Raw genomic sequence first — 25,888 nt, 5'->3', positions numbered from 1 at the left:
GACCCGAATATTGGTTGCATCAGGGAAGAGTCTACATAGTACTGAGCTGAATGCCTTCGATCTGTGTGCTCTATTGCATTATCAGTTTTACCTTAATGAAAAAGAATTAAAGGTATCTAGTGTGTTTTCTTCTTCCCAGGTGAACAACTCATTAGTCATCCTTTTTTTTTCCACTGCTGTGCCTCTTTTGAGAAAGAGGAGACGTGACTTACAATGGTATACGGTGTTGAACTGTATTTATAAGTGAAGAAATCTGGGTGACGCGAAAATAAAGGCAGGAAAATAAGGTGAAACCAGGTGGGAGGGTAGTCCTCAGAATTTAGGCAGGAGGTCTCGTGCACTTCCTAGGGGCGAACGGAACAGAGCTTCCTAGAGGTCAATGTGAAGAAGAAACACAAGTCCACACCCACCAGTTAGCAGTCCAGTGGATCAGAGGTACTGAGGCCAGGGCAAAATCTCTCCTGGGCTGTCTCAGAAAAAGGCAACTCTGAGATCAAACCCCTTCATGTTAAAGTCTGTCCAACATTCCACCTGGGACCCTGGATCCTCCACGTTTTCAGCCCTCCACCCCCACCCTGCCCTCGAGGAATGTAGGGTGAAGCAGCGTCCCAGACAGTCACGCTCCCTCCCTGTGCTGTGTTGTGGGCCAGGCAGCCAAACACCGTTCACGTTTCTGGGTGCGGTTTGGGGGACCCCCCACCCGTAAGGGCTGAGTTTCTGTTCTTTGGGGTGCTTGGCTTGCCGTCCTGGTTTCTGGACCACGGGCCTGTATCCTTGGCCTGTGCTTTGTCGCTCAGCCCATCTCCTTCCTTGTGGGTGCTCCTTGGTGGCCCGGTCCCTTCCCCAGTGACAGGTCTTCTTGGAGCAGCTCCCTGAGGGCTGGACTCCTTCCATTTTGGCATTTGGGTTAAGGGATCTTTCCACTTTCTGGCTCCAGTTCTTGTGTTGAATTCATATATTGCCCCAGTAACTAGGGAAAAAAAATCACACCACCAGTGTATAAACAAAGGAATCCAAATGCTTCTCTGCTCTCCCCCATCTCCACCCTGCTCTCTTCTCACCCACAGGGAAAGATGAAGCAGCTAGAAAGATTGGAAGCAGGCTTGTGAAGAACACAAAGAATCTTCACCTGCCTGCCCTTTCCACGAGCTGAGCTGGGCGGGTCTGGCCACACAGGTAGCAAACCTCACGCTTCCCTGGAAAGCGAGGTTGAGGAGAGTCTCAAGGTCACCTCAGTGGCCAGGTGAGAGGCCACCAAAGTCTTGAACTCAACGTGAGCTTCAGATAAGTTAGGCTCAGTTTCTCATGGGGTGACCCATGACGTTCTGATTTGTCGGTTTAAAAAGATCCCCTGAACCCCTGATAGAAACAGGAGTTCACCAAGGAAGGAGGAAAAGGCTTTTGATTTTTATCTGTGTTACGTTAGCAGAGATGTGCAGACACAGACACAAATCTGGCCCCCGTTGAGACGACGCGAGGGAGCCATTTGTATTGTGTCGGAGCCTGCAGACGCTAGTTGATGTTTGTTCACCTCAGTCCAGTTGGCTCATCGCTTCCTTTCTCCTCCTCGCAAACACACAGACGCAGAACAGCCTCGGTCCTCCCTGGCTTTTGCCCCAGAAGGTCTAGTTTCCGGCGTGCCCCTGCTCCTGCTGTTTCCCTGCAGCATGAGTGGCCTCTCAGGCAGAGGATCCCACCAGCACTTATGCTAATGCGGGCACATTATGGTAACAAGTACCTAATAATAGAGGGAAATTTAATTCCAGCAGCCGCGGCAGCCTGTCCTGGAGAGGAGCCATCCTCCCTCTGAGGAGGACCAAGCGGAGCCGTTCGCATGTGAGGGTGGCAGGGAGCCAGCGCACTTGCCTCCCGAATTTGGTTTCCTTCCCTTTATTCACGTCTATAATTGAGCCTTTGTAAGTGAAGGGATGTGTGTAAAGGAGCTAAATTTGGAGCTGATTTCATGGGGGTGATGAGAGCTCTGGAGGCCAGCTTTACCTTATGTTCATCTTGCTGTCCAAGAAGGAATTCTTGGCCCTGATCGAGGAAAAAAAGAAGCCAAGCTTGCCATTTCTCCATATCTCTCGTTACCAATAGGATGGTGTTTAGAAGCATTCAGAAAGGATGAGGCAGGTGGGGGCAGGTTGAGTCCCAGTGAGTAGAAGACACGGTGGGTGACTGAATTCACCAATTCCCTGAACTGGCCTGTGATTCAGGGAGGGAGGCTGGACAGAGGCGTGGTCCTTGAGTGGGACCCCTTAGGTGGAAACCTGCTGAAGCCTCACACGTGATCATGTGCTTGAGCGTCTACAGGCCAGCCCTGTTTTGAGCTGATCTCACGTGGCGGTGCCGCCTGGGAGGATCAGCACTGTGTAGGCCCGACAACCAAACGCATTGACAGACTGCGTGAAGAGCAAGACGTGGGATGTGGTCCTCCATGACGCCACCAGCCTGGCATATGGTCAGTGCCCTTATGGGCGACACTGCCACTTAATTACCTGGGTCTGCGGCTTCTCCATCAAAGTCAGTGTTCACCTGGATTGCTTCCTAAGGAAAAGAAAGAGACGGCTTCAAGCACAGCCCTACACTCCTCCCCCCAGGAGAGGCTGTTCTTCCTTACAGCCCGGGCTCCTTACCCAGGGCCTCCCTGACATTTATTTATTCAATAGGCACTGCGCTAGATGCTCGGGACACATCGGTGAACAAGGCAGGGCTGGTTACCGCCCGCCCATAGCTTGCCATCAAGCAGGAGCCATTGACAAAGAGGCACTGCAATTTACTGTGATAAAGACTATGCTGGGGGAATATAGGATGCTATGGGGGCGTGGGGGAACAGGGGTGGGAAGAGGACATTTAATCCAGACTTGGGGGGTAGGAAAGCATCCTGAGTAAACGCTATCTCAGCTGCACAGAAGGAAGAGCAGAAATGCCATGCAGCACCGGCCAAGATCAACATCACCTACGCGGGGTCTGCCAGGCAGATGTTACGTGCAGGGCAGGCACAAATGAGTCAGCCTAGGCCAATGCAGCACTGCGTCTCGGCCTGGCATGCCTCACTTAAGCCTGGCGTTCCACATCTTATTCTTTCTCCTGACCTGTACTCTGTGCCGCCCTCCAGGACCTGCCCTCTGCCCCGTGGAAACACCCGCTTCCCTCACACGGTGCCCTCCAATGGTGCTGTTCTTCAGCACACTCACGAGGATGCTGTTTGGAGTTTAATGGGCCTTTGACCCCCGTTTTCATCACATAAGCCGTTACCTACTCACTTGCCCACAGCTCCCCTCTGTGAAAACAGAAGGAATGGAGATTGTACAGCTTTCCTCCATTTGATCAACTCAGAAGCTGCACTTTTTACGGCCAAGGGGATTGATTTATTTAATCGACGAATTTAACTATACATACGTCTAAGTCTCTGAGTGGCATCATCAAGGGTACTTGCCTTAGGCAATAATAAGACCCAGGAGACAGGAGATCACCCCTTCCTCCTGTTTGCAGACCAGTGCTTATAAGTACTTAGGGGACTGGCCTGAAGCGATACTTCCTCCACGTCCTGCCTGTCATTTCCCAAATTCATGGATCTTAGATCATAACAAAGTCCTATTATTAGGGGTTAGGGGAGACCTGGGAGGGGGTCACCTTCAAGTTCCGTCACTTCCAGTGGGTGGATCAGGTTCCGTGAAAGAAAAATCAGGAGGTCACGTGAGGAGGTAACTCCCCAGCTGTCCTGTGACCCTTTGCATTTACATGACTCTTCATAATTTTCCCAGTATTTCCCCACCTGTTATCTCAGGGCAGCTGTTCTCACTCCCATTCCACAGGTGAGGAATCTAAAGCTTGAAAAGGCTGAGGGAGTCCCTGAGGTCAAGGTCATATGGCCAAGAGGGGAGAGCCAGCCTCAGCCTCCCACCGTGCTCTTTTTCTATCACTTTTCCCTCGAGGTGTGGAAAAGCAAAGCAAAAGTAAATCCCATTGAAGGCTGAAGCACCAGTTCTGGTCTTTAAGCTCCTCTCCCCTAACTCACTCTCCTGGAGAACTAGCGTAGATAATAAACACCACTATTCAATATTTATGAAATCCAGTTCTTCTGCAAATATAGCAGCAGACAGGTTCAGTGGAGGGAACAAATTCTATCAGGAGCTCGTCACGCAGCAGTCTGCTCCAGTGGCCAGATACAAGCATCTCCCTGAATGATAAACACCCCCCGTGGGACTGTGGCGAGCCCCTCCCCAACCCGGCGCCCCGGGGCCAGCCAGCCTCACCACCGCCGCCTCTCTCTTTGTGTTCTTCATTTCTGCAGGGAAGAGGACAGACAGAAGTTAAGCTTCTTGGACACTAAATTGACCTTAAAATTTTACCCCTACAAAGAGATCTCTCTTAAGCAGGATTTGAGCTTAGTATTGCAGGCATAGCAAAGAATTTTCTGTCTCTAGACATGTTTGTTGACTTCCTTCCACCTTCTCAGAAACACACACACGCTCTCATAGTACACCATTAAAAATTGTTAATTCTTTTTCCAGCTTATTGTCATTACTGGAAACTAGGTTTTAAATGGCTTTACAGGTAAAAAAGAAAGAGGGGGTTGCTACCTTTGTTTCTCATCCGAGGAGTCTTTGCATGCATTCCTTATGCCCTTTTTACAAAGTAACTAGGATGGGAGATAGCTTGTGAAAAATCTCATTTATTAAAAGTATCTCATCGATATGATCAATAACCACTGCAGTTAAATTTCTAACCCTGCTGCGGAGATATCCCTTGTGCATGTCAGATGCACACACCTATGGCTGGAGTGATTAGAGCCATCATTTTTCTAAAACACTCTTTCCAGTTCTTTGTCCTATCTCTCCCCATAGCTTGGAGTCTCCCTGAGGCCACAGCGTTGGAGACAGTGGTCACGTCTCCTCAGTTGGGCCTTGCTCATTTCACCAACACCCTGAAATCACTCAGCTCTCCCAGCCCATCTGACTGCACCCAGCCCCCATTTCTAACTACCCTAACCTAAGTAGCATGTGAGAATGATCAAATCCATCACAATCTGAGAATAAAGTATCATTTGTTCTTTAAAAAGAGGCATCTGTCTAATACAGGGCACTAGCTGTCCTCAGGAGGGGTCACCCCCTCTGTGTGTAGCAGCAAGTAGATTCTGTGTTTAACTCACGGAGAATTCTCCATTCCTGACCCGCTTGGTGGGGAGCAGACCTTTAGGTGCTGATGTCGAGCTGATTGGAGGTGACTCAGTAAGGAACAGGCAGGACCGAATGAGACCCAAGCGGGCCAACGGCCCCATGCACCCTGCCCTGCCCTCCCCTTCCTCCAGCTACGTCCGACCTCTGTTTCATTCCATCCACAGATGACGTGGCGGAAAACCCACCAACACAGGACTGTGCCCTGATTCTCCACCGAGTTGGAACCTTTTTATGTAGTACAACAGAGCAAGCGAAAAACAATAATAGCAACAAACAAAGGGAATCGGCACTGTACATACCTACTTTCTTCACCCTGTATCGGGGGAGAAGGGATGGACAAGAATTAACCTGAGAGCACTCTGCACTGGTACACACGTGACAACATGGGGGCCTTTGGGCAACTGTGTTCCCCAGGATTCAGGGGTCGACTGAAAAAGGGACCAGGGCAGGGGACTAACATGCAGAATGGGCTCCCAGCCCTGCTCCGTCACTGCTGGGTTGGGACTAGGGAGGCTTGGGAGTTTGATAATTTTGAAAACTATTGCTTTAGAGAACTTCAGGGAACCTATTTTCTCTGACAACACTGAGTGAGGGCATGACGACCCCATCAGACTGCCCAGCGATTCTTCCTGCCTGGTTTTCCTCCCCAGTAGCCATCTGAGCAGAAGATCTGGCTCACAGTGGGAAGGTTCCATGACTAGCAGTTAAACCCTGGCCTCCTGTAATGTGAAGAGCTGGACACCTGGACTCTTAAGACCCTTCCCATGATAACCTTGGATTCTGTTATTCTGTGACTCTAATTTTATTCTCTGCTATGGGACAAATATTGGTTGCCATATGGTACAACAAATTGCCAGAGAGGCCAGGTCTGAGTCTGAATTACTAGCTAGTTTTTTAAAAGTCAGCCATATTGAAAACAATACTTAGAAGGTAACTGAAACCACCAGGTTCAAGGCGCACATTTAACCATAAATTGCCTGTGAGTTGCAGTGTCTATTGGATTACTTCCTTTAAGAACTTCTGCCCAAATCCCATTACAGAGCATCTCCATCCTTACAAGCTTAAGCATCACTCTTTTGGAGCGGGTTTTTTTTTTTCTCAAATCAATTTGTGAGTAGAGTCCAAATAAAAAGACCTTTTTTAATTTCAGCAGATGCTCAAGGATTTCTTACCTTGAAGTCAAGGTTGCCAATAGCAACGAATGTCCCCAATAAATATGGCAAAATGCAATGCACATCTTTATGCTAATACTTATACTTTTATACAGCCTTTCATCCATAGATTTTAAATTATTTGACAGTAGTAGTTAATCTTCAAAATACCTTTAAAAGGTACATGAGTCTTATCACCCCTTCTTTTTGCCAGTGAGAAATTCCAAAATTCAAGTTCCAATACCTCAAGATACTTGGGTGTACAGAGCTAAACTTAGAATCTAGAAGCCTAAGCTCACTGGGACTCAGCCATGAAAAATCATGCAACAAGATTAAAAAAAAAATAGTGTATTAAGCATTTACTCTACATCAGGAACAGTGCTAAGTGGTTCCTTTGCATTTGCTCATTTAATTGTTTGGTTTTCAAATAAAGAAATTGAGATTCACAGAGGTTGTCACTTGCCCAAAGCCCTATACCCAGAAAATGGCAGACCCAAGATTTGAACCTCTACCTTATCTGACTCCAAAGCCCAGGCTCAGAACCATCACGTTCTCACTGTAAGAGCTACTAAGACTCAAGAAACTGGCTCTGGGGAAGCTTGTAACAATTTGATGCTTTCTCCACTTTACTCTAGTACCTCCCTTTAGCCAGTAAAAGACACTCTGCAGAGTGTCACCAAAAGAGGCAAGTGAGCAGGTGAGCATCCCAGGGAGAGGAAGCAGGCCTGCGTTTACAGCCCTTGAGAGGGCCCCATGCAAAAGAACAATAATTATTTAGTCACACCGAAGCCCAGTTCAGTCACTGGAGCCAAAAGCTTAATTCCCTTATTACTTTTTTGTGCTCCCTCTAATTCCATCCCATCCTTTAAATATTCCACAAATAAGAGCATGGCATATTCTACTACTACTCACAACCAGCCTTGTTTCTGGAGCTTTTGTCCAGGACAAGGTCACCAAGAGGCTGAAGCCCCGATTTCCTTGAGAACTCATCAAGGACAAGGCAGGTGCCAGGGAAAAAGCAAAGGAACAGTTTCCTGGCCAGGCAGGTGATGAAGGGGGTCCACCCGGACAAGGGGAGCTGGGATGTCTCCCCCATAGCTCTGTTTCCTTTCTTCATTCCAGGCACCCTCTCTACCCTGCGGAGAAATCCTAACCGTCTCCCTTTCCTTCTCCTGACATCACCAGAAGCAGTATCCTCCAAAAGGAAATGGGGGAAGGGCCCAGCCCACTGGCAACTTACAGAGGTTTCTTGTGCTTCCCAGTCTTGCAGGGACAGTGTCTGTGGATGGCTTTGGCCAACAGGACGATCAGGGACACCAGGAGACCCAGAAGCAACATGGAGCCCAAAGTGATGACAAAAGGCACATACCAGGCTGATGGAGAATACACGTTCTTCCTCAGGATCCAGTAGGTGATCCTGGGCTTGAATGACAGAAGTGGGAGGATGAGTGGAGGCTGGTAGGCTTTGACATCAGAACCCTCTCACGTTGGGTGGTTGAATGTTCGTTCTGCTTTTTGTTCTTGCTCTAAACATCGGACATCCGTGTGCTCGTCGTTCTCACTCTTCAACCCATCACCTTATTTACAGTCTTGCCAGACATCCGTTACACCAAAACCCAGAAAACGTAGGGAACTGGAGAGCAACTCTAGGCCTAATTTCATTCTCTTTCTTCTCCTTCCCCAAAGCTAAAAATTCCATTGGCTTTTTTTTCCCTGCCAAATCATGGCATAAGCTAGGGACTAATATAGCTATTGTCTCTCACTGGGAAGGCATGAGCCATGAAAGTTAGGGTTTTTTGTTTCTTTTTTTTTTTAACACTTTGTAAGCTTCTCAGTGTTCACTCACTACCAGCTGTGCTGCCAGCTGAGCAGGCTGTTATCACAGTGAGACCTCAAGTTCAGCATTTGCTTCCCAGAGAGGGAGACTGATAACGAACAAGTTATGGAGATTTCTAGGTTGGAGATGTCAGAGCTGGGCTGTGTTGTAAGTTGCAGAAAGGTGGCAGTTCCTTACTTGGGGCACCTACTGGCTCCTACCACAACTGAAAGCCCTTCAGGTCACCTAATGCCTCCATTCATTGGGGGTAATATTGACTCCAGCCCACAGGAAAGGAATATTAAGCAGCTCTTGGTAAGACTCTGAGAAGCAGAATTTGACCACCTGTCACAGGTGGCTTTCTGAGGTTCTGGTTCCTTTTCCTCTGGCGGACTCCAAGTATGGGGCTGCCGACCAAGGGCGCCACTTTTACGAGGATCAGGAGGAAAGGGGAAAAAAGGGTCTGCACGAGTATAAGCCAGGTCACCCAAGAAGCCAGGGGCGATAATCCTCTTGTCAGATCCCAAGACGCTCCCTTCCTTCATCGCACTGATTCCATTGTGGCACCTGCTTATTTTCTTCCTACTGTTTACGACAATCTGTAGGTAGTTTATTAATTTGCACACCTGTTTGTAATCCATCTCCCCCTCTAGATCAGAGGCTCAAAAACTTTAGTGCAATCAGAATGGCCTGGAAGGCTTATTAAAAACACAGATTGTTGGGTCCCACCCCACAGTTTCTAATCCAGTAGGTCTGGGGATTTGGTGAGGACTCCAGGTTTCAACATCCTTCCCTGGAAGTCGTAGTGATGATCATGGCTGGATGAGGTATAACTTTAGTGTTCCGGGGTGGGCTCAAGAATTTGCTTTTCTAACAAGTTTCCAGGTGATGATGCTGCTGCTGCTTCTCTGGGGACCACACTTGAGAACCACTAACCTATACTATAAGCTCCATGAGAGAGCAGAGATCATTTCTGGCTTATTCACCAAAGTGCTTGGCATATTATAGGTATTAAATCAATATCTGCAGATTGAATAAGTGGATTTTTTTTTTGGAGTGGAGGTGGGGAGTAGGGTACAGATTGACAAATGGTGACTCTTCAAAAGAAGTAGAGAAGAGCATCTGGCAGCTAGCTGCTCTCACGGACACAGACTTGTATTGGCTCTTAAGAGCAAGCAGAGAAGGGCTTGTGAAGGCGGCAACATGTCCATACCCTGGATGGGCAATGCCTGATCTATCACAAGTCTGTGCATATGTGTACCTCCTTCTGTACCAGACTAGGAAAAGTCAGTGGTTCTATAAGCCCAAGGTCTCACCCCGATTTTTTCTACCACCCAGTGAGTATTCCAATCCAGCCCACGGTTGGCGTTTCTGGCAACATCCTAACACCTCAACTCTTTTCAGTCCACCCCACATTTCTCCTAGGTCAAGTGGCTCCATCAACATCAATTACAAGGGATGTAACTGGGAAGTCCATCTCCCACAACCCTTACCCTGGGGCTTGTGGTGACAATCGTGGTTGGGTGAGGAGCGACACTAATACTCAGTGTCACTGTGCCTGTTTCAACAAGCGCTCCGGCTCTCTTCCTGTCGGACAGCAAGTTGTCATCAGTTATGTAGACAAGTAGTTTGTAGTTCCAGATCTTATCAAGCCCACGAGCATAGTCAAAGCGAGTCGCGAGGATCAGGCTTGTAACATTGGACCCGGCGTTGGGAGAGAAGGTGAAATGACTGTTGATGTTGCCTAAATGAGATTGGATGCACGGATTTTGGGAAAAGGAAGAAAAGAGCGTGAGAAATAAGGGTTAGAAGAAAAGTGCATCCAGTCTTTTTCTTAAACGTCCCACCTCAGGTGCAGACGACTTCTGATGTACCAGGGCTGGGGCAGTGATAGGATATGGGCCGTAACAGCACCAGAGATTTTATGAGTACAGAGAGACTCCTGCTCACAACCAGTGTGGCTGCAGTGAAAATGAGAGTAGAAAAGGGCACCAGCACAGGTGTCCAGGGAGAATGGCCGCCACCGCGCTGAGCATCAGGCAGAGCGCTGGCAATCCTAGTGCGGCCAGTGCTCATCAGCAGCATTAACTCGGTAACAATGCGTAACTCACGCTCAGACCAATCAGTGGGCGGCAAGAGGGAAGAGGGGGCCACGTCCCTAGCCATGGGCCAAGTTCATTGCCCGCCTTTCATGAAACCGGGCTGGTCACACCCGTGACAGATGTCCCTGGAGTCCCCCAAAGGAAGGTGCGTGCTAGGCTGGCAGGGACAGTAGTCCCCATCCCCACCTCCCCAGCGGCTCGTTTGGGGCCGCAGGCTCACAGCTTAGGGAGCCCGGAGCAGAGAGGCTGCCCGCCCAAGCAGCTCTTGCTCATTCCTCCGGGGGCTGCAGACTCACCCCCAACTAAAAACCAGTAAATGGACCAGGGGATGATGCAATTTTACCCCCGAGCAATGAAGTGCCCCATAAAGGCCTGAGGGTTCTCAGTATGGATTATTTCCATCTCTGGCCACTGCAGTCTCGAGGTGGGCTCTGCCCCTGGGTTTTGTGACACAGCCTGCTCGAGAGGCTTCCTGCTGCTCCTGTTCCGCCTCTGCCAGGGCTCAGCAGGCGGCGGAGCTGGATTTTCACTCTTTCACGTGAAACTGCTCTGCTTGTTTGGGTTGAAATCTCTGGCCCCGGCACTTCATTAGATGAACTATTTCGGTCTCATTTCCATTGAGGGGTGCTCTTTTCTTTCCCTCCCACAATGGTATATTTTTAAAGAGAGAAAATGAATGGAGCAGAAGAGAATTCCTGAGGACACGTTTCAAAATGCATTTAATCTATTTCATCTATTATTATCCAGAGAGAGGACTGGGATTCCCCTGCCCCCCCCCCTACAAGCTTTCAGGAAAAGAGGTGGGGGAGGAGTTGGACTGAAAAAAATTTTTTAAGCTACGCTAATCTGATTCATGCATCCTACGACAGGCTGGGAATTGGGGGTGGGGGGTGCGGGTCACCATCAATGGGATTCACTGTTCCTTGGGCCTTTGGGCAGCCAGGTATGGGAGTCTGGGAAGAGTTAGGGGAGAAGGGGAAGCCAAGGTGGGGGGACTGGGAATTCCAGAACCATTTGACTCCTCATCCCTGGTTTCCTCATTCAAAACTCCCCACCCCCTACACACTGTGCCAGATCAGTGTGTGAGCTCAGACCCCCACCCCTTCTCCCTAAACAGCTGCTACAGCCCCCAACACGAGGGGCCCTCAGCAAGGGTCCAGGACCACTGACATCAATACCATACCTGCGCCAATGGAGTAACGAAAAGACCTGGGGCTGGAATCAAGGTCAGTACACGTGAGCTTGAAATTGTAAATATTTGTGCCAACTTTCAGATCCACTGGGATGGCCAGGAAGTACGAGTTTGGGGTACAGATTGGTTTTTCATCATTTTCGTCAATGATGTTCACAGTAACCTAGAGCAGCAGGAAAGTGGCCTTACTGAGTAGTTAGCATTGAGCCCTTACTGTGTGCCAGGCACTGGGCTGTGTGCTTTTTGTGAATTAGTGAGGTTTAACCTCATCCGAGATAGCTAATATGTTTATTCCCATTTTACAGATGGGGAAGCTGAGGCTTAGGGAGATTAGGTAATTGACCTAAGGCCATTCAGTTGGTGAGTGGCAGAGCTGGAATTTGAACTTAGGTCTGTCTTACTCCAAGTCCTATGTTATTAACTTCTCTACTGTGTGTTGTGTGTGTACATGCACACGTGCATAATATACACAATAATACATTTCCACACACCCCCACACACATGCAGCTAGACACATGTGCTCATCCCCAGATGATGCTGAGTTGTTTTTCCAGTAACAATGATGGATTTATCGTTATGATGATGACCCTCCTGTGCTTCCTTGCTTGCTGCCCCTGTGAGTTGGAAGTTCTGTCTTTGACTTTGGAAAATCGAACAATGGCTCTCAACCATGGCTCCACTTTGTCTGGCCCTCTCCAGACCAAATGAATTGGACTCCCTGGAGGGTGGGGCCCAGGCCTGATTTTTTTTTTCTTCCTTGATTGATTGATTGACTGATTGATTGGCTGCCTTGGATCTTCGTTGCTGTGCACTGGCTTTCTCTAGTTGCGGCGAGCAGGGCTTACTATTTGTTGCAGTGCACGGGCTTTTCACTGCGGTGTGGTGGCTTCTCTTGTTGCGGAGCACAGGCACTAGGCGCGCAGGCTTCAGTAGTTGTGGCTCGCGGGCTCTAAGCTCAGGCTCAGTAGCTGTGGTGCACGGGCTTAGTTGCTCCGTGGCATGTGGGATCTTCCCGGACCAGGGCTCGAACCCGTGTCCTCTGCATTGGCAGGCAGATTCTTAACCACTGCGCCACCAGGGGAGTCCCCAGGCACGATTTTTATGTTCCCCAGCCGATTCTAATACTCAACCAGGGTTGAGAGCCACTGGGATAGAAGGAGGCGACCTGGCTTAGCCGGGGTCTTGTGTGTAACCCGGGATCTCAGCACTGCACTGAGCCGGTGGCGCTGGCCTGCCACAAGCAGGGGCCAGCCTGTTCTCTTTCATCACTGTCTTTTATGCCTGGTGAATTGGAATATGGACTGGGATGCCTGCCAGCACGGAATCACAGAATGTCAGCCCTGAAAGGGACTTATGTGATCATCACCCTTTTTAAAAGCTTATGAATTTCTGAGTCGTATTCATTCTACCTCTGAAATTTGGGGATTTCAGCTATTTCTGAGCCCAGGAATAAATTGAAATGTTCTCTCTAGTTAGCTCCCAAAGTGGACTCCATTCATTCCTCTCAAAAACCCCGGCTAACAAACACGACAATTACCTTCAACTTAGCACATCTTTTTCTCAGCTAGCAACGCCAAGCCTTACACATCATTGAAAACATCGTCCCACTAATTCAAAGCAAGTCATCAGAGGAACTGGACTATTCAGGCATTGGGTTATGAGGTGACTCTCCATGTGTGAGAGAGAAATCAGGGTACAAAGATAAGCATTGCTCGGACCCCCTTGGCAAATTGGGATCAAAGTTGAGAAATGAACTCTGCCTCCTGACCCTGGACCAGTCATTCTATCACACAGGGCTGCCTGCCGCTAGCTGAGTTCATTTTGCCTTATGCTTTTTCACTTTACTGATGGGAAAGACCAAGAAATAGTTCCCTCTTTGTGACCATCATATTACCCTCAAATATTCCTCAGCACTGGCAACACAGACCTGTCAAAGCCTGGCTCCTCAAAGCACGGCCATGGACCAGCTGCCTCGGCACCACTTGGAAGCATGTTAAAAATGCAGGTTCTGGGCTTCCCTGGTGGCTCAGTGGTTGAGAGTCCGCCTGCCGATGCAGGGGACACGGGTTCGTGCCCCGGTCTGGGAAGATCCCACATGCCGCGGAGCGGCTGGGCCCGTGAGCCATGGCCGCTGAGCCTGCGCGTCCAGAGCCTGTGCTCCGCAACGGGAGAGGCCACAACAGTGAGAGGCCCGCATACCGCAAAAAAAAATTAAAAATTAAAAAAATTAAAAATTAAAAAAAATGCAGGTTCTCAGGCCCTACTCAGACCCACTGACTCAGAAATGCATTTAACCAGATTCTCAACATCAGAGGTTACAAAGCAGCATAGCGCTGTGTCAAGCCAGATCATTTTAAGACCTATCCCATCTGGTGTGATGGGGCTCAGGGTAGGAACAGGGTAAAACTACTTGGGGGCAATGCACAGCTACCGCCCACCTCAACAGCAAGGGGGGATTTAAGGGCAACAGGAGGAAGCTTGTCCCCCAGGGTGGCCATCCATCTCAGCGCTTCTCCCAGTCACCCATAAACGTGGGTTTACAGATGTCAATCTTTATTTCCTGGCACTGCTATTATGTGTGTCCGATTGTGCTGTCTGGGACGCCACTAGCCATTTCTTGTCATGTCTGCAGGAGGTGCCCTATTAAGATTCCTTATTGCTACGGCCACACCTGGAGGGTGCCAGGGAGACCCGAAGTCAACCACTTGGGCTGGTGTGAATGCACCAAATAGCCCCACTCACAGTGACTGAGCTGCTGTCCTCGCCGTTGGTGGCCTGGATTCTGAGAATGTAGATGGGGGTTGTCTCGTAGTCCGCTTTAGTCACCAGCTGGAGTTCTCCCGTTTGGGAATTAATCCAAAATATGTTTGGGTAGTGCTGGCTGGCCCCTCCGGTGGAGATGGAGTACACGATGCCTCTCTGGGGGAAGTCTTTATCTGTTGCTTGTGTCTGTCCAACCCGGGTTCTAGCTGGAAGAATAAAGTACCTGCGATTACTGCTGAGAATAATATCTGAGATTAGTCCTTCTTTGGGGGTGAGAGGAGAAATTAGGAGCAGACACTCTCAGTGCCATGGGCAGAAAGACTTTTGGGGGCCTCTTTGCTGTTCAAACTCTGTATGTTTTACATCTTTTAAATTCAAATTACACTAATGACGCCCACTAGGAAACTGGCCGTATGATTCAAGCAGTACTGCTAAGTCTAAAAGACAATTCATACCCTCATATAGACTCCAAGCACACCAATTATAATATGATCCTAATGCTGCAAAGAACCTTCACATATACATCTTTTTGCAGCAGTGTTGTCTTTTTTATTTTTCAAATTTTCTATAATGAGCATGGGTTGCTCTTATAAAACAAGATGAAAAACATAATTTTTAAGGGTTTAGCAACAGGATGATTGGAATATTTTTGATTTTTAAATCCCGTTCCATTTTGCTTATTTTGCAAGTCTGGTTGGTGGGCTGGTGGACTTCTGGCTTGCTTGTTTTATAGAAGTTCTTCCTCGTAAATTATACTCCTCAAGGGCGGCATCTTCTCTTATTCAACTATATAGAACAGCACTACGTGCTTGACCCAGAGTAGGTGGTTAATAATTGTAGCAAGATCTGTGAATTCATAAAAAGCCTATTCCTGTTGCACTTATTATTCACTGGATAAGGCATAAGGAATCGACAGCGTTTTCTTCAGACCCTCTTTTTGTATTTTGTTTAAAATGTAATGTCAGGAAATGGAGCTCATCATAGAGAGAACGAAATGAAGAGGAGATCATTTTAGAGGGAGATTTTGGGGTTTGTTTGGTTTGGTTTTTAGTGTAGAAGTATCCACAGTCAAAGTCTTAAAGACGGGGCTTTGCTGGTGGCGCAGTGGTTGAGAGTCCGCCTGCCGATGCAGGGGAGACGGGTTCGTGCTCTGGTCCGGGAAGATCCCACATGCCATGGAGCGGCTGGGCCCGTGAGCCATGGCCGCTGGGCCTGCGCGTCCGGAGCCTGTGCTCCGCAACGGGAGAGGCCACAACAGTGAGAGGCCTGCGTACCGCAAAAAAAAAAAAAAGTCTCAAAGACTGTGGTGAGGTCTGATTATTCTAGAGTCAACTGTCTCCCCTTTACTGGGAGAGACAGGGAGAAACCCAGCTGGAGTGGGGAGGAGCCTGCAGAAATCGAGGCATCCTAAAGGGTGGAAAAAGAGGCCTCCAGGGAATCCTTCAAAGGGAGAGAAAAAACATCTTTATTTTGTTTTTAAATGAAAGAAATCTAGAAATGGGAAGCCTTCTCTCTATTTTTAAATTTCAATTCTCTGAGTGAGCTGGATAAAAATGACAGTGGAGACCAAGGGAAAACTTAGGCTGCAAAAAGAGAGGATTAGCGGAATCAGGCACCCAGGCGAAGAGGCAATCAGGGGGTTCAGAGAAATGCAGTTTAATCAACAGTTTTCAAAATCTGGATTTCACCTGAAGGGCTCCTCCACAGTGAGGAGAATTTAAAAAGAAGTAAGACATGCAATAAACAGGAATCAGCTGTGAGTCGCTGTGCACAACACCACCAGGGCCTCTGACAGGGAGCCTCCCTCCACCCAAGTGCGTCCGGAGAAAGGGGTCTATCAAGAGCACTGGAGTCTGTGTCTCGTCGGTTACTTACGTGGGCTTAATTCCGACATGGCAAATACGTAGGATGGGCTATCAAAGACAAGAGGAAACTCATTTTCTGGGCTTGTTAGGATATAAATGTAGATATTATCTATAAACGGAAATAGGAAAAAAATTAAATCACAATACAGGCATCCCTCATTCTGTTGCGTTTTACGTATTGCAGTTTGCAGATATTGTATTTTTTACAGAATGTAAATGTTCACATTGTGGCAACCCTGTGTTGAGCAAGTTTATCGGTACCATGTTTCCAACAGCGTTTGCTCACTTTGTGTCTCTGTGTCATGTTTTGGTAATTCTTGCAATATTTCACACGTTTTCCTCATTATTATATTGTTATGGTGATCTGTGATCAGTGGTCTTTGATGTTACCATTGCAAAAAGATTATGACTCGCTGAAGGTTCAGATGATGGTTGGCATTTTTTAGCGATAAAGTATTTTTAATTAAAGTATGTACATTATTTTTTAAGACAATGCTATTGCACACTTAACAGATTACAGTATATAATGTAAATATAACTTTTATATGCATTTGGAAACCAAAAAATTCACATGACTCGCTTTATTGCTTTGTGCCAAACCAAAGAGTTTGAATGTGAACTTGACAGCTATGGGGAGACACTCAAGGGCTTTCAGCAAGAAGGAATACGGTGGCATTTGCGTTTCCTGAAAATCACTGTCAGAAATGTGGTGGATGCATTGGAAAGGGACAAGACTAAAGGTGGGCAGGAAGACTCTTGAAACACTCTTCGTGTTGTAATTCAGCTCCGAAAGAGGAGGTTCTGCACTAGAGCAATACTAGCGGGATGCAGGTGCAGCGGAGTTGGGGGGAAGGCAGCAGATCCTCGAGATTTTAGTAGGTGACACAGAAGAAAGGACTTGAAGACTGATTAACTGTTCTTGGTGAAGGACAGGAGGAGGCTGGGCTGATTCCTAAGTGTTGGGGCTTCTGGCAGTCTCCTTTTGAACATAAGTACATCCCCAGCCCAAGCCCAAGCATTGCCCAGCACAATTTAGTCATTGCTACTCAAGGAAGATGCTTCATGAAATAAACCAAAATGATACTTGCTTTTATAGTAAGGAGGGGCAACATCCTGCACCTGCATTATCACAGTGTATTTATTGCCGGCTGCTAGATTACTTGGATTTTCATAATCTAGATCACCAATCAACTAGATTAAAACAGAGAGATCAGATTACACAGAATAAACAATCCTTTTAATTGAACTGACATTTTCTTGTACTGTTAGTGGACATGTGAATTGCAAAACCTTTCTGGAAAGCAATTTTTCCCATAGGAGGAGCTTTAAAAAGTTAGGTCCATACCTTTGCTCACTGCTAGAGAACTTATTTGAAAGAATTTATCAGGAGAGAGAATCTGTTTAAAGATGTTCATCAAGCACTATTGCCCAGCATAGGCTCAAGATTTCAGGTTAAGTCAAAGAGAAGCAAGATACAGAATCCTACATGCAAGGTTATTTCTATCATTTAGAATACTTATGCATCTATGTATAGACTCTACATAAAATCTATGCATAGGGAAGAAGACAAGAAAGAAATATATCAACATGTTAATAGTGGTTATTACTGAATAGTAATGCCTTTCTGTGTTTCCTACCTTTTCTACAGTGACCATGTATTAATTTCTCAAACAGGAAAAAAAAAAAGAAGTTATTTTTAGTTGACACAGTGAATAAAATTGGTACGACTTTTTGGGGGATGGGAGGTAGAGAAGGGGGTGTTTGAGAGGATGGCTAGTGGGCTGCTTGCTCTTCTTCCTGAGGCTTTATCTCTGATGCAAAGATCTCCCCCATCAAGACCACCCCCCTGTAAGACCCCCACCTTACCCTGCCCTTCTATCTCTCTCTCCCTTTCCCCCCAATCCTGCAGTGGGAACCTTGTTGTTAAATGTCTCACACAGCTCATTGAGACCTGCCTTTTACTCCCATTCTTTCTCCAATTACGTATTTGCCCCAGTGGAGATGCCCCTCTTTTTTGGGTCTCCAGTGGTTCTACAGTGCGGAATTCAGCAGGACACACTCATGGCCCTGGCCCTGCTCTCTCTCACCTCACACCTCTATGGCGAGGAATGAGCACTGAAATAAACAAAAGTGCTTGAGCCCAGAGGGCACTGATATGTGACTGTGGAAGCACGCTCACCAGGCACGCAGCCTGCAAACCGGGAGCTATGCAAGAAAGAATCCAATCCTTAGCACTCCGGGCATAACCATGCATAACAAACAATTCCTGGAACTTGGGTAAAATAAAGAGCAAATGGGGAAAACAGAGTCACTATTAAGTTTGTCAGTTACAGTCGCTTGGAGAGGGAGTTACTTTGGAAATTCCTCTCTATGGGGCAGCAAAAGCCCTATGCCTGTTAGACCAACTTCCCCAATGCCCTTTCGATGATGCAATGACCGTTAACTGACCACGATTCTCCCAGCGCCAGCTGGATCCTGTAAAAATCGGCTGCTGCTCCCCACTCCGGATGGCGCGGTGAAGTTGAATTGGTTGTGTGGTGCTTCACTGTCATCATCAAAGCAGAACTTGTTCAGGTCCAGAAGCAACGTCCCCTCGGCTGCTCTCTCAGGCACCATAATGCTGGCGAAAAGCCACGATTCAATATTTTCCCCCAACAAATGGTGACTGAGCATTCCTTCTAACACAGGCCCCAGGCTAGACACCCCGGCTTTCATTTCAATTGAAAGCAAGTCCGTGGTTAAGGCAGTACCTGCCTAACTGGTGTCCCCACTCTGCCCTTGACTTCTTTCAGAGGATTCTTTTTTTTTTTTTACAACTTTATTGGAGTATAGTTGCTTCACAATGGTGTATTAGTTTCTGCTTTATAACAAAGTGAGTCAGTTACACATATACATCTGTTCCCATATCCCTTCCCTCTTTCATCTCCCTCCCTCCCACCATCCCTATCCCACCCCTCCAGGCGGTCACAAAACACCGAGCTGATCTCCCTGTATATATACACTACCAAACGTAAGGTAGATAGCTAGTGGGAAGCAGCCGCATAGCACAGAGGATTCTTAACACAGCAGCCAGAGGGATCCTGTGAAAATGTCAGATCACGTCGCTCTGCTGCTCCTAAATCGCAAAGGGCTCCTGATTTCACTCAAAGTCGTGACTCTGATCTACAGCATCTTTCATGACGTGCGCCCACCCCTTACCTGTCTGAACTCATCTCCTACTAATCCTTCTTGTTCACTCTCCTTCCACCCTGGCCTCCCTGTGCTCCTGGACACTCCCCAGGCTCTGGCCTCAGGGCCATTGCACTTACTGTGCGATGCTTTTCCCACAAATGTCTTGCTCTTTCCCTATCTTTAGTCTGGAATCAAATGGCACCTTCTCAGGAGGCTCCCTGGCTACCCCAACTAAAATGTCAACGCCCCCAGCCCATTGCTCCCTCTCCCCTTCCCCCCTGTAGGTTTAATGCTTGGTGCTTACCATTTTCCAATATACTATACAGTTTACTTACATATCCTGTTTATCACCTGTTTGCCCCCAAGAATGTAAGCTCCACAAGACTGGGGATCTTTATCTGCTTTGTTCTTGGCACACTCAAGAAATACTTGTTGAATGAATGAATGAATGGTAGCTTATGGGACTAGCACAGGAGTGAAGAAGAATATAAGAGAAATAGAAATTCTGCCCCTGCCTGTAGGAATTGATAATCTGGTTGGGGAGGATCGCTGTACCCCTGCACCCGTCCCTCCCCTCCCATGCTTAGAAGACTGGTAATTCCTCCACTTGTGTTCTCATGGCTTCGAAGTCATAGAAGGGCTTCCTGACACCTTAGCATCATTTATTCAATAGACGCTTATTAAAGGTTGAATTCGGGGCTTCCCTGGTGGCGCAGTGGTTGAGAGTCCGCCTGCCGATGCAGGGGACACGGGTCCGTGCCCCGGTCCGGGAGGATCCCACATGCCGCGGAGTGGGTGGGCCCATGAACCATGGCCGCTGAGCCTGCGTGTCCGGAGCCTGCGCTCCGCAATGGGAGAGGCCACAACAGTGAGAGGCCCGCGTACCGCAAAAAAAAAAAAAAAAAAAAAGGTTGAATTCTGGGTCCCAATCTCAGTTCACTCCAGCAGGGAGGCAAATAGTATGCAAATGAGTAAACCATCTGGTCAAGCCCAGCTTGGAGTGGGAGACTCTGAGGAAGCATGGTAACACCTCCAGACCCATTAAGGGACTTCACACGTCTCCAGGTTTCAGTTTTTCCATCTGTAAGATGGGTATGTTGATTAGCTTTTGCTACGTAACAAACCAACCCAAAACCTAGTGGCTTAAAACAATGGGCATTTATTCTTTCTTACAACACTAAGGGTTATCCATTCGCTCTTTTGGTTCTAGGCCAGCTTGGCTGGTCTCTCCAGTCACTGGCAGCTCGGTGGGGGCTGGATGCTCCAGGATGGCCTCACTCACAGGTATGGTGGGAAGGTGGGTGGTCTCTGCTTCATATTGCCTCCCATCCTCCAGGAGGCTAGTCTGGGCTCTTCTCATGGAGATCTTAGGCTTCCAAAAGTAGCAAGAGAGGGCAAGTCACAATTCATACACACCTTTCAGTCCTCTGCTGCGCCATGTTTGTGAATGTTCCGATGGCCAAAGCAATTCACCTGGTCAAGTCCAGACTCAAGGAGTAGAAAGAGATACCCATCTCTTGATGGGAGGAATGGCAAAATCACACTGCAAAGCGGCTCATGTACAGGCAAAGAGGAATTCGTGTGGCTAGTATTTTCTTTCTCTTTTTTTCTCTCTCTCCTTCCTCCCTCCTCCCTTTCTCCCTTTCTCTCTTTCTTTCTTTCTTTCCCTACCACAATCATGTTTTGCCTTGAGCAGGATATCTTAGAAAAATATATTGGGGCTGCCAGGAGAACGTGCCTGGAAGACCTACAGCTGCAGGAATAGAATGACCACAGACCCCAGCTGCTGGACTCTGAAATCCATCACTGTATTTGCAGTGAGGTCATGTGCCAATGACAGGGCAGGGCAGAGATACTAAGGCAGACTCATTCCTGTCCTGTGACAGCTGACTTTGGCTCCAGGACTCCCCAGTGCCCTAGCCAAGTTCACGGACTGCAGAACAGACTAGAACATTCCCACCCATGCACCCTCCCTCCTTCCTTTACTCAGGTCAGACTTGCATCACGGTCTGATGACCCTCGCAGCCTAGCCTAGCTCTCTCCCCGTCTTCTCCCACAGGCATTTCCACTAATAAAAGCCTCGCACATTTAATCCTGTCTTGGCATCTTGTTCTCAGAGCATCAACACGTGTCTCTAATCCTCTGCACTGTCACCTCTCTCCGCAACGGAATTATGCTGCTTTCTACATTCTACATCAGCTCTTCATGGCAGCTAAAATGGGCTTAGCAAACATGGAGCCAAGTCTGACGGCAAGCTTGTTTTTGTGCTGCTGAGGATAACTGGATTTGCTTTGGGAAAGCGGTCTTTCTCACAGGTGTAACTGAATCTCCATGATGTCTCTGTGTCTCAGCAGGACTGGAGTCCAAGCATTTCCATTCTTGTCTTGATGGCACGATGTCATGGTTTTACTCACAAATACTTAGAATAGATACTATTTGTTAAATACCAACTGTATGTGGTATCCTACCAAACACTTTAAAAACTCTCTCTCTAATCCCCTCATCGCCTAGAGGTTTGTGTTCTTGTCCCCATTTTACAGATGAAGAAAGATTGGTTCAGGGTGGTTGCAAGACCTGTCCCAGAAAGCTGATGCATCCAGGCACCATCCCCTTGTCAGTGTTAAGAGTCACAGTAAATTTTACTTTCAGTTCTATCAGTGACTCTCCAGGCCCACAGAGGGTTCAGGGATCTGAGCCTTGATTACAAATCTGCAGAAGCCGGAAGGTTGCATCACCCAAAGACTCTAGGGTCCTGAAGCCAGGCATTTCACGCCCTCCCAAAGAGACCTTCACACTTGGCCCCTTAGGGCCGCCTGGCATGTTCTTTTCATTTTCCCCTGCCACTTGGTATTTTTCCCCTAAACGCATGACTTGGAAAACGACTCCCCCCCCATTCATCACTCCCTGCCTCAAAGGCGGGCTGCCCTCACTCCCAGCCATCTGACCACGGTTCCCCCCACACTTGGGGGTGACAGGCCCAGCCGACATCCTCTGCCTCTGGCTCACACACAGCTTGCGAAGCGCTTTCAGCCAAGTGCCTGACAATTTACAACCAGAGCGGCTCTGTCACGGGGCCTTTGATGCCTCCATCAGGGCCTTGGGCTCATTCATCACCAGCCTGGGAAAGCCACAGGGGCTGTTTCTGTCTCTCGGCCGCCCGAGAGCCTGCGTGGACCCACGGGGATGGCAGGGGACCTGGCACGAAGCCACCTGCCTCGTGGGATCCACTGGGTGCTTGGCGCCCTCCCAGCCTATTCTACCTGCTCCCCCAAACTCCGCCGCAGAGACTGTGCCAAGAGCCCTGAAGAAAGAGTAAATATTCAGGGACAGGGCTGCCAGAGCCTGTTGGCAGTGCCAGCGCTGTTGTTTGGCTTGCTTTTGACCTGCCCAGGTGCTTCCACTCTGGTGTGGTGGGAATGGACAAGATGCTAGGCATGGGAGAGTGGTGGGTGATGCAGGTCAGGGTTTTCCAGCCCCTCCCTGGAGTATGCAAACGAAGCTGGGGTTTGGGAGTAAAAACTTTCACTTCCCGGACTGCAGAGGGAAGAGCCCTTTTGTTGCTCCTCCTCATATCTTGGCTTTTACAGGACGACTGCAAGTTCCTCCCACTGGAATAGCCCAGGGCCCTCCTGGAACATTGTTTAGAGTTACCTTTAGTAATAAATACAATTAGTTCAGTTACTGGCTGGCATTGACCTTCAAGGCTAATTTGGAGAGAAGATTATCAAAATGTGATTTTACCAGCTAATATGGAATGCAGTTTGTAAACTGTCATCTCACACATCAGGGGACTCTGGACCACGGGAAGCCACAGTACACACTTACCAGAAATGCACTGAGGGGAGAAAATTGACCAGGAAGACTGGAGATAGCACAATCCTCTCCAATCGTTGATTCCCAGAGTTCTTACGCTTCAACCATCTTCCCCCACCTCTTAGGGCAGGAGAACAAAGGGGGAAAGCAGGAGGGTCTAGAAGAGCAGGACATGAGGAGAAGAATTTCCCAAGATGCACTGGAGCCACCCAAGGGCACTAGCATAGCTTTAGATTTTCAAAGAAAGTGGAAGAGTGACTCTGTGGATCACCTCTGCCCCATCCCCGGGACCAGACTTCTCTTAACAGTGGTGGGTTTGGTTTATGTAGAAAATGGTGTGGAAGTCACGGACCTAACTATCCATGACAACTGTTCTCACCCATCAAACAGACTCTGTTCTTGGGGTTGGGATAGGAACCTATCCCATGGTCAAGGCCATTATTGATTTGATAGGGGCCTCAGCAAGAAGCAGATGGCACATTAAGATAATTCCGGGAGGATTTAGTAAAGGGACTGTTACAACGTGTACACACGGTACATGGAAACTTCAAAGGATGGTCTAGGTCTAGGAAGAGTGGGCCCCCCTTTCCACTGCTAGGCCTCAAGGAGCCAGAGGAGGGAGCAGTTCCTGAAACCGGAACCAGGGGCAGAGGGTGCTGTGCACAGAGGGCGGCCTAATAGGAACTGAGACCTTCAGGAGGTGGAGGGGCTCATGCTGCTGACAGGGAGGGAGCCAGGGGTTAAATACCCTGACTTCCCTCTCCCCCTCATTCCAGGGCTTCCTGTGGGCCAACGGGAAGGTGCAGGGCAAGGGAGCAGTTGATATCCATAGAGGTCAGCCTCCTGGGGCACAGAGCAGGGTTGGGGAGGCTGGGAGCTAGATCTGAAGAGGCAAGCAGGGTATGTCCAGAACAGGGTTTAACTGTTTTGATGCCAGGCTCAAGACCACTTCATTCTTAGCACTATGCTGGGCATGCCAGTGGGGAAAACAGGGGGACATTGAAGAGCATAATAAAGGAGTTTGTATTTCTTTCTTTCTTTTTTTTTTTTTTTTTTTTTTTTGCGGTACGCGGGCCTCTCACTGTTGTGGCCTCTGCTGTTGCGGAGCACAGGCTCCGGAAGCACAGGCTCAGTGGCCATGGCTCACGGGCCCAGCCACTCCGCAGCATGTGGCATCTTCCCGGACCGGGACACGAACCCGTGTCCCTTGCATCGGTGGGCGGACTCAACCACTGCACCACCAGGGAAGCCCCAGGAGTTTGTATCTCTACTGCTTATCCTAGATAATCTTTGTCTAGGGTCCTTTGTCCTTTGCATGGCCACACTATGTATCAGGTCTATGTCCAGAGTTACCTAGAGCTTAAAAAATGAACTTGCAAAACCAAAGATAATCTCAGAGGGAGACTCTTTCCCTAGGGAGATCTGAAAGTGAGACCAGCTCTGGTGTTCAGCTTTGCTCCAGACAGAGGACACTCTCTCAGCAAGGGTCACTGCAGAGGTGCCCTCCCCACCCCCAGGAAGAACCACCTTCAGACTCCCAAGAAACTGGAGACTAGCTATTAAGAAACCACAGAGATGAAGCTAACCTGGGGAATTATTCATCTTGTGGCACTGAGACAAAATAGTTAGTGGAAAGACAGTACTGTTTTCCAAAAGTCATATTAACCCAGAATCGCAAGGAACTTCATTGATTTATTTTTTTAAATTTTTTAATTTAATTTAATTTATTTTATACAGCAGGTTCTTATTAGTCATCAATTTTATACACATCAGTGTATACATGTCAATCCCAATCGCCCAATTCATCACACCACCACCCCCACCACCCCCCAGCCACTTTCCCCCCTTGGTGTCCATATGATTGTTCTCTACATCTGTGTCTCAATTTCTGCCCTGCAAACCGGTTCATCTGTACCATTTTCCTAGGTTCCACATATATGCGTTAATATATGATATTTGTTTTTCTCTTTCTGACTTACTTCACTCTGTACGACAGACTCGAGATCCATCCATGTCTCAACAAATGACCCAATTTTGTTCCTTCTTATGGCTGAGTAATATTCCATTGTATATATGTACCACATCTTCTTTATCCATTCGTCTGTCGATGGGCATTTAGGTTGCTTCCATAACCTGGCTACTGTAAATAGTGCGGCAATGAACATTGGGGTGCATTTTTCTTTTTGAATTATGGTTTTCTCTGGGTATATGCCCAGTAGTGGGATTGCTGGTTCATATGGTAATTCTATTTTTAGTTTTTTAAGGAACCTCCATACTGTTCTCCATAGTGGCTGTATCAATTTACATCCCCACCAACAGTGCAAGAGGGTTCTCTTTTCTCCACACCCTCTCCAGCATTTGTTGTTTGTAGAATTTCTGATGATACCCATTCTAACTGGTGTGAGGTGATATCTCATTGTAGTTTTGATTTGCATTTCTCTAATAATTAGTGATGTTGAGCAGCTTTTCATGTGCCTCTTGGCCATCTGTATGTCTTCTTTGGAGAAATGTCTATTTAGGTCTTCTGCCCATTTTTGGATTGGGTTGTTTGTTTCTTTAATATTGAGCTGCATGAGCTATTTATATATTTTGGAGATTAATCCTTTGTCTGTTGATTCATTTGCAAATATTTTCTCCCATTCTGAGGGTTGTCTTTTTGTCTTGTTTATAGGTTCCATGCTGTGCAAAAGCTTTTAAGTTTCATTAGGTCCCATTTGTTTATTTTTGTTTTTATTTCCATTACTCTAGGAGCTGGATCAAAAAAGATCTTGCTGTGATTTATGTCAAAGAGTGTTCTTCCTATGTTTTCCTCTAAGACTTTTATAGTGTCTG

At 47.8% G+C, this 25,888-nt stretch overlaps 1 protein-coding gene across 1 annotated transcript in view; it reads right to left on the bottom strand.

The window, feature by feature from the left end:
- Positions 1–665: 665 nt before the first annotated feature.
- CDHR3 (cadherin related family member 3) overlaps positions 666–25,888 on the bottom strand; it is a 74,118-nt gene continuing 48,895 nt past the window's right edge. Inside the window, exons 9-18 of the mRNA XM_060108848.1 lie at positions 18,521–18,692; positions 17,161–17,263; positions 16,100–16,181; positions 14,187–14,442; positions 11,436–11,607; positions 9,644–9,894; positions 7,575–7,756; positions 5,487–5,496; positions 2,499–2,547; positions 666–970 (exon numbers count right to left, since the gene is read on the bottom strand). Coding sequence (XP_059964831.1) covers positions 666–970; positions 2,499–2,547; positions 5,487–5,496; positions 7,575–7,756; positions 9,644–9,894; positions 11,436–11,607; positions 14,187–14,442; positions 16,100–16,181; positions 17,161–17,263; positions 18,521–18,692 — 1,582 coding nt within the window. The remainder of the gene's footprint in view (positions 971–2,498; positions 2,548–5,486; positions 5,497–7,574; positions 7,757–9,643; positions 9,895–11,435; positions 11,608–14,186; positions 14,443–16,099; positions 16,182–17,160; positions 17,264–18,520; positions 18,693–25,888) is intronic.

The sequence above is a fragment of the Mesoplodon densirostris genome, chromosome 9 (assembly GCF_025265405.1).
Source record: "Mesoplodon densirostris isolate mMesDen1 chromosome 9, mMesDen1 primary haplotype, whole genome shotgun sequence".
Taxonomy (NCBI): Eukaryota; Metazoa; Chordata; class Mammalia; order Artiodactyla; family Ziphiidae; genus Mesoplodon; species Mesoplodon densirostris.
Note: the sequence above shows the minus strand (reverse complement) of the source record. Positions and strands in the feature narration are given on the sequence as shown.